Below are 9,209 nucleotides of genomic sequence, written 5' to 3'. Positions count from 1 at the left end.
TACTTGTTCCATTGGCAGATATTTTCACTTAAAATGTGGGAAAAATGAAAAGTACTTTTTCCATCAATATTAAATATTTAGTGACTTTTAAAAAGCTTCGATGTCTTTCTGAAAAGACACTTGTAAGTTGGTTTTGTCTTCTTTCAGGAATTCTAAGATATAAAATATAAAGCAAAAATAGTTTTTTTGCAGCAAGCTAATATTATAGCTAAACAACAGAAGAAAAAGAGGCATCCATTTTTTTATTCATTTTTTTTGGCTTTAAACAAAGCACCCTCACCCCTTCATTTTGCAATTCTGCCATGTTTTAAGCTTCGGCTAGAAGACGGGAAGTGTTTTTCATCAATGCATTCTGTCACTAATCCCTCTCTGTTGGCCTAGTTTCTCTCCATTCCACCTGCTGTACGGCTGCAGGGGTTTGGAGCCTACAGCAAGCAGCAGGGTGCACAAACCGCTGGGATAAGACTTGGAGACAAACAGCCCTTCAGCTTCTCATCCCGGGTTATTAGTAATGTACCTTGATTTGAATGAGCCTTAAGCATATAAGCCTTTGTTTTCCCACATAGTCATCCTTTCATGTTGAAGTATTTGGGGATTCTGTGCTATTGCTGACTTCTTCTTTATGTGGGAGTGGTAAGGAAAGGGCCAGTGTGGCATGTTGGATCTGGTATCAGCGTTTCCACAGCAACACGTATTAAATTGCACTGCAGTCCATCGCAGCTGGACTTTAGACAGGTGGAGGCACAGGTGACGTTGGTAACAGAGGGCACTCTTCTTCCAGGAAGGAAGCGCAACAGCTTTAGAAATGGTAAGAGAAAGAAAGTATTTCCCTAAATCCTTCTTGTATTTTTTTATATGAATCAATCCATCTTGTTTATATGACAGCTGACACAAAGCTGTTGTTGTTCTGCAGGCTAAATTCTTCACACCAGCTCAAATCAGCGGTAAGAGCGGTTTGTGTTTTGTTTCCCTTAGCACTTCCTTATACAATCATTTCACCGTCTCTTGATACTTAAGGATCAAATTCCACCGTTAGCTAAACATCTTTACTCAAACCAGCTTCTTTGCTTCATTTAGGAACACATAGCATCATTTCTACCGTTTTCTCTTTGCAGAGTTCAAAGAATGCTTCTCCTTGTACGACAAAAAGCAGAAGGGTAAAATCGAGTCAAAAGATCTGATAACAGTTATGCGCTGCCTGGGAACAAGCCCCACGCTTGGCGAAATAGAAAGGCATCTTCAAGTTCAAAAAATTGGTACGTACACTGAGAATAAAGATCAAAATGTAATGTTTAACAGTTAACCCTTAAGGTGCTCCCCTCACGACGCTTTGGTTGGACATGAAAAACTAACCTTCTCTTAAGCATGATTCGATCATTGTTATTCACATTTTTGCTTCCTATTACTCACACTTTCTCAGAATACGCAAATGTCGTCGCTGTCTGTTCTCCAGGGTTTCATTAGTTGCTTTTTCCATGTAATTTTGAGTCCTGACCCAGACTATTTTAATAAGCTACTGAAATTAGACCTTAAGGCACTTTGCTCCCAGCAGTCGGTCTCACAGATCCTAAAGATTTTGCCCAATTTATCAATCAGGAAACAGGATTTTATAACCAACAGTGAGAGACTAGCTGGAAGCTTGACATTTCTCAGGCTCTGCTTTGATTCTTTATTATTATATTTTTTAAATCCTTAACTACATAGCTTTCAGGTAAGGTGCTTTTAAGGTGGAGCCTTCGTAGCGTCTTGGTTCACTTTTCTCATTCTTTTGATACATTTAAAAAGACCTGTGTAAATCCTGGAGAGACATTGATCAAAACCACATGTGGGTGGTTTAAAATTCTGTTGAAATAAGAAAAATGTACATACACACATGCACATAGCTTTGTAACACTCATGGTTCGACTGCATCTAGTTAATGAATATAATGTCTGTTTAGGAAAGAAAGACGAGGTGGACTTCTCTACCTTCCTGATCATGATGCACAGGCAGATGCAGCAGGAAGACCCGAAGAATGAAATCCTGGAGGCCTTCAGGATGACGGACAAGCAGAAGAAAGGACAGATCCAGGCAGCTGAGCTACGGGCCAAGCTGACCACCTTAGGAGAGAAACTCACAGACAAAGAAGGTAAATTGTTCTGGAAATCTGACTCATGTTGAGTTAATTTGGCCAAAATCCTTTGATTAGCAACAATAACATGCTGATTTCACACGTCACTGTAGTACTGTAGCAGTGTGTTGTAATTAAATTGACTGTTGTAAGGTAACGGGCAGGCAAATTTAACAATATTGTTTAAAGTGGTTGGTATTTTTGAACATTTTGTTCATCTGAGTGAAAAGCACAGATATCTTTAAAACTTAAATCCTGCCAGAGATGGGTTGACTCAAAGGACTGATCAAAAAGTGTACGCCCTCACATTTCCTTACATTACTTTAGATAAGACAAAAATAATATTAGTAGTAAAAGTATTAACTTTTTCCAGACTCCCTCTCTTATCTAAACTGACAATTCACCACATTTCTGGACGCATTTATTGTATCTTCATCATGTTTTGTAATGACATAAAAAAAAAAAGCGATCAGAATCAGTTTGGCTTTTGAGTTCAGCTCTGTGACTCCCAGAAAACTCGCAAGCTGTTTGCCTCAATTCAAGTTTGGAAATGTTCTTTCCCCAAACAACCTCGGTGTCTAAAAAAGGAGGTTTTTCTATCAACCAATTATCTTTTTTTTAACTGCAATTGGATTTGAGGGGCTGCGCTCACCATGTCATCGTGGTGTTTTCTGATGGATACGCCATCTGAACAGAAGCAGCAGCAGCAAATGGACGTTGCATTTTTTTTTTCTTACAAGTTCAGGCACCGACAAAAGTACTTTCATCATATTAAAACAGCAACAAAAATAACAAACTGAAAATGCTGATTTTGCATCTTGGTTCCTGATCATGTTGAATCTTGAATTTTTGCTGCAGGAGGTTAGAAAAATAGCAGTTTATTGCAGCAGTTATATTGAGAAATGTTCAATACCGATAGATTTCTGCAGAGAAGTCTGTGGTGCTTAAATAAATAAAAAAAGCACGTTTTATAATTTTTTTGTCTTTTACACCAAGAACTTTTCTGTGTGAACCTTTATACCTGATTTTCCCACATTTGCTGAAATAGAAAGACATTTATTTATTGTCCTTTGCAGTACAGTAAAGACTGTTTTTATTCTATTTTACCTTTTTATATGGACTTTCTTCCTATGGAAGTGGATTTATTTATTGTCATTGCTAAAAAAAAAAGAACGACGACAATATTAATTCAAACCTTTTCATCAGTTCAATTCGTTGGAAGACCGGTCCTTCCTTAAATTTTATTATTTCCTTCCTTAAACATCTGCAAGGTCTGATTCCAAATGTCTTTTTGTTTTTACTACAGAGCATTGGTGCGTTGAGGAAAATTGAAAGTTCTACTAAATAAATTCATAATCAGATTAACCCAGTTTAAATATTTCTGGGATCTTGTAAAATATATGGATTTCTTTGCTGACTATTAGACAAGATAATGTTGAGCAATTTTCACACAACATAAAACAGCTTCGAGCGACGCTCAGGAAAGCCCAGCAGAACCCGTCCTTTCAGCAGCTCTCAAAATCACATTAAAAGCACAAACAAGCACATTTGCAGGATGCCACTTTGACAGCTTTCATCACCACAAATCCAGCTGGTTAAAAGCAAAAAGGTTCTTTTTTTTGTTACTTTGTCTTTATTAGTAATTAAAAGAAACCAGTTAAATTTGTTTCCAGAAAAGTGCCTTTAAAAACAAACAAACAAAAAAAGACTATTCTACTATTCAAACCCTAAGCAACATTACTTATGTACTTAAAATAAAAATGTAGTACTGCATTCCCACAACTGCCAAGCCATTATTTAAATATTTCCCTTTTTTTTTCTTTTCTTTTTTTTTACAGACAGTAGAATATCTCTTGTGTCATTTCTATTGGCAACAACTATGAATCCCAAGCTGTGAGGTTTGATGGGACGACACACAGAGGGGATGCTAAAGTCTGGGTAAATCTCCAGAGGTGTTCGGAGCCTTTCAAAGCCTTCTTATTCAAACGGTTGCTGGCTTCATGTAACTCTCAGCACTGTCGGTGGGTGGGTGTCACTGGGTGGGTGCCATGCACATTAAGCAGCTCACAGTTAAAAAGCCTGACTCAGTCTCAGCGGGAAAACAACCATCAAGTTAGTGGATCTCTGAACTGCTGAATATTAATGCCCCTCCACTGAAAGAGCAGACAACAGTGCTTTGGACTTTGACGAAAAAAAAAAAACACAAAAAAAAAACGGAAACAGCAGAGACAGAACTGGGTTCCTGTACTGCTATAGTGCAGCTGTTTAAGGATTCTGGACTCATTTGCAGAGGTTGCAAGGCTTTGTAAAAAGCCAGATTAGAAAGACTTGTGTGTCTTTTTTTTTTTTTTTGCATGTGTGTGTGTGTGTGTAGGACATGCTTAATCACTCCTTGGTCTCTTTTGATCATCCTGGTACAGATTATCTCCTGGAACATTATACGTGCAAAAATAACATATATGTGCAAAAATAACATTCCTTCATCTTGTAGAATGTTCAGATTAAACACTTCACACAAATTACCTAAAAAATTTACAATTTAGTCCCAGTTTCTAAGGGACAGAACACAGTGAGTTACTAGTCAGATTTGTGTTTGGCGCACAGCAGTAAATCTAATACCTATCCAACTGCTTTATCCAAAATACAGAGTATGTAAAAAGCGGTGGGTTCATTTTTGTAAAAAAAAAAAAAAATTGTTACATTGCTGTGTCTCCATTATTGGTTCATTTCTATGAAAGCAATAATTTTGTGAGACTAGAGGTTTATATGAGCAGAACTATAGGAATAATAGACAATTTCAGAGAAGTCATTCCTATTTTTTCTTTCTCTGTTTTGACATGGATTCAAACTTCAACTTTGCTGGCAACATAATGAACCGTAAAAAAAAAAAAAAATTAAAAAAAGAAACTAAAAAGCCTTACATGACTGAAATACTTTTCCGAGCTTGAACAACATTTTATTCTTTTCAATACGTGGCTTTGAAAGCTTGCTTGGTCTAAAAATCATATTTAAATCTGTTATTTCTCTTCTCTTTTCTTCCTTCAGTGGACGACCTCTTCAAAGAAGCAAACGTCAAGTCAAACGGCATCATTAACTATGAAGCGTTTACTCAAATGGTGACACTGCCACCAGTTGATTATTGACGATTTCAGCAAAAAATAAAAAATAAATAAAAAAGTGAAAGCGGTTTAAATCGAACTGGTGACACAATAAACTTGAGTTTTGCAACTTGTGGAAATCCTAACTCTTCAGTGCTTCAGACGGAGGCCCTTGATCAAATCAGAAGATATTATTTACCTTTACACTTGAGTATTTTCTTCATGAACTAGCACTGCATGCATACATCGTGATATTATCATGCTAATCTAAATTAACATGCTCACATTTGGTTTTTAAATCTGTATTTTAAAAAAAACTGACTTCTAATATTTCTTTGGGATTGGACATTTGTAAACTTACCATTGGATTTGTAATTCGAAAAGAACAATTTTTCTTAATGTCTTTCTTCATAAATACATTTCTAATGCACCTGTGAAAATGCCTGTGAAATAAATACAAATGAAAATAGGAAAAAAATAATTAGTTAACTGAAAAGCTTTTGCTCACCATGGCAGCTCAGCCGTAGCTCTCTCCTATGTGGACAAAATATACGCATGCGTTGTTCAGACAGCCGTTATTTTGAAACATCTGTCCTTTGTCCTCTTCTTTGTACTTGGATCTTCAGCTCTTGTTTTTTTTTGTGCTGATTTTCAGTTCCAGTCAAGCAGATCTTTAGTCCTTAGCTGTGGGTTCAGTATCACTGTATGGCTGAAGAAGAAGAACACAGAAACCTTTCATTTTCATATTTTAGCATTTAGCAGCAGAGTCTTATCGAGAATTTCCTGCTCAATGTTTCCACTCACCTTGTCTTTATTTACATAAAATCTCCCACTGGCATAAGCCAAAACACACAACTGATGTTCCCACGTCTTCACTCTCCTGTTAGTGTTTTTCTTCTGGTGGTAAGCAGTCCATTTTTCTCACTCTTGGTCCAAGTAGACCAACATGTAGTCCACTTTGAACTGCCTTGTTGCTGAAAATGTGCTATATAAGTAAAATTACCTTATGTTGCCCACTTGTTCTCCTGGAACTTCAAAAGCTTTAGCGAGATTTCTTCTCATCAGTGCAGTTCTGGATTGTTTGTTGGGAGTTCACAGCAGCTGAGGACACAACTCTCAGTTTTCCCCTTTATTGAGAGATCTTCATAAATTTCCCTGCAGGTGGTTCTTTGAATTATTCTGATTATTGCTTTGACTCCAAGCATGACCAGCTTATAGCATCATTGGAAAGTTGCACAAAACTGCTGAGAGAGCACTTTGAAGTTATCCATCCATCCATCCATCCATTTTCTTACACCCTTTGTCCCTAATGGGGTCGGGAGGGTTGCTGGTTCCTCTCCAGCTGCGTTCCAGGCGAGAGGCGGGTTCACCCTGGACAGGTCGCCAGTCTGTCGCAGGGCAACACAGAGACATACAAGACAAACAACACACTCACACACACTCACACCTAGGGAGAATTTAGAGAAACCAATTAACCTGACAGTCATGATTTTGGACTGTGGGAGGAAGCCGGAGAACCCGGAGAGAACCCACCATGCACAGGGAGAACATGCAAACTCCATGCAGAAAGACCCCGGGCCGGGAATCGAACCCAGGACCTTCTTGCTGCAAGGCAACAGCTCTACCAACTGTGCCACTGTGCAGCCCTTGAAGTTATCCATTATGGGAAATGACAAACCATATACATCACTTCCACATTAAAGCTCCGCAGTTTTTAGTAGGTGATAAAGTCGTTTAACAGCCTCTGTAATCCTCTTTAATATTTCACAAACTGCAAAGAAAAGAAATATAATGAACAGAAAAATATTTTACAGCATCAGCAGCAACGTCGCCTTTCCCATGTGGCATTCCCTCTGTGACACAAGATAAACTGCAAACACCAAAATGCTTTAATGCTGCTTAAAGAGGCTTTATAAGAGAAGATCATTACATCGCTGTAGGGGGTTAATAATTTGAAAACTCTTTTATGTTGGTATAAATACAATCTTTAGGACAGAATCATTCAGCACCTATCAATTAGGAGATTGTTTTAGCTTTGGTGTCAGTTTTTCCCATGTTGTGAACACTTTTGTAAATAAAAACTAAGCTTCTTGACCTTTTCTTTTTAAATCAGCTTTTTTTTGCACAGTATGAAAAATGTTGAACATAAACCCTTACGCTAGACAGGAGACAGAAAAGTGAAGTGTGGATCGATGCTGGGATATGTTGCTATTCAGAAATAATCAAGTTTTCAAAATGTGTCTGAAATTATGCCTGAAGAAATAATTCTCCACCATGTGAAAAATGTGAATTCTTGTTGAAACTTATTCCATCATTCAAATTACTTTCACAATCAATTGTACTTAATATTAATTGGTTGCAGATGATGGCGAGGTGGACGATGTGGTGGAAAAGGCGTCACAAAAAAAAGTTAATACAAATCAAAAGCAACTATATTAGTAATATTAAGAACCAACATGGGGGGAACAAATAAAGCCTGGAGTAAAATTTTACTATTTGCAACTCGGCTTGGTGAATTACATGTAGAGGACGCACTAATTAATAAACCAGCTGTTCAGACGTACATATATTTCACCCCAAAACACAGAAAACACCAGAACACCAGCAGTCAGATAAGAGGGAGACAATAAACGGGAGGATGGATGATCTCAGGTGTATTTCATAATAAGCTAATAAAGTGAAATGCAACTTAAACATGATTTAAACAATAAACTGACACTAATAATGCACTACTGAATTTGAAGTCAACTTTCAAACAAAATCTAAACTGATTAAAGGATAAATTTTTATCAAACATTCCACTGGTGTACTGAGTTTAAAGGGACTCGTTTGGTGACTTGACAGAAATTTGGTAAGGAAGACAAAGGAACTCATCGAAACATTAAACAAACTGAGTCACAGCATCGAGGATGGAACAGGAAAAGGTTTTTACCTACTGACGGTCACACGCTGCTTTTCTGTAGTCTCCGTCAGCTTGTCCAGGGCATTCTTGGGGAACGTCTAATTCCAAGTCACTTTTTGCATAATTTGGAAAAAAAAAATCCGGATCAAAGTTTATTCCTTCGGCATAGGTACTGGACGCACTAACAGAAACTTCTGCATCTTTCTGAACCCAACTCTTCTGAAGTATCAGGAAAAGGCTTTCTCTCTGCCGATGAGAAAAAGGGAGCTGGGTGTCTGGACAAAGAGGAGATCCTCTCTTGAAGATAGCATGTTTGCATTTTTTTTCTTTGCTTTAAAAAAGGAAAAAAGCACTAAAATATATGTTTTTGACTCTTATACAGGGTGTAAATACACTCCACGGGTTTAATTGTATTTTATTGAGTACAGTTGACTGATAATAGCACGTAGAGGCTAAAATCACATTTTCTCCATAATTTGTATTCTCCATGGCACCGCTTCACCTGAAGCGTCAGAAAAGAAAAAAAAAAACAAAACATGCAATACACGGGACAGTTTCACAAAAGGAGACGTTTCTTTTGTTTATTTTACAAGGTCTGTTGAAGATGAAAAAGGAGCACTGCTTTTATCAAGAATGATTTTCTTTTCAGAGGAAATGTTCATCTGTTTAGAGAAACCGTCAGTCACGCGTTACATCAAGTTACGTGAAGGCCGAGGTACAGAGATGTCCTGCGACGTCTAAGCGAGTCCGTCTTGTTTGACGTTGTTTACACTTTACATGTTAAAGAAACATTTGAAGGTACCGCTGCAGCTTCGACAGGATCAAACAAACATTTTTAAAGCAGAAACCAGAGCTTGTACATATATGGAGTACTACACGTGTTCACCCATCAACAGTTCTTATGTAACATGATAAAATCTAGTGTCTTTTTTTTTTTTTTGAGATGTTTGACAATCATTTAAAACAAGCAGTACTCTAACACACTACATTTACTTCAAAGTAAGAGCTTGACCAGGATTAAAAACACCAAATGAGTTGAAACGGCACTGGGCCCGCCAATACCTGAAACTGGCACCAGAACAAGTGGAGCCTGTGCAGC

General features: G+C 37.6%; 1 protein-coding gene across 1 annotated transcript; it reads left to right on the top strand.

The window, feature by feature from the left end:
* Window positions 1–101: 101 nt before the first annotated feature.
* calml4a (calmodulin-like 4a) lies at window positions 102–6,535 on the top strand. The gene is made up of 5 exons (XM_044098960.1): window positions 102–808; window positions 914–944; window positions 1,116–1,256; window positions 1,940–2,128; window positions 5,156–6,535. The coding sequence occupies exons 1-5, from the start codon at window positions 806–808 to the stop codon at window positions 5,251–5,253; spliced, it is 462 nt and encodes a 153-aa protein (XP_043954895.1). The 5' UTR covers window positions 102–805; the 3' UTR covers window positions 5,254–6,535.
* Window positions 6,536–9,209: the final 2,674 nt, after the last annotated feature.

This window comes from Gambusia affinis, linkage group LG02 (assembly GCF_019740435.1).
Source record: "Gambusia affinis linkage group LG02, SWU_Gaff_1.0, whole genome shotgun sequence".
Classification (NCBI taxonomy): domain Eukaryota; kingdom Metazoa; phylum Chordata; class Actinopteri; order Cyprinodontiformes; family Poeciliidae; genus Gambusia; species Gambusia affinis.
The sequence above is the reverse complement of the archived record's forward strand: the minus strand, read 5'-3'. Positions and strand labels throughout refer to the sequence as shown.

Coding starts and splice junctions, on each gene's coding strand:
- calml4a (XM_044098960.1), top strand. Junction 1,257..1,939: donor TCTTCAAGTTCAAAAAATTG/GTACGTACACTG, acceptor ATGTCTGTTTAG/GAAAGAAAGACGAGGTGGAC. Junction 2,129..5,155: donor GAAACTCACAGACAAAGAAG/GTAAATTGTTCT, acceptor TTCTTCCTTCAG/TGGACGACCTCTTCAAAGAA.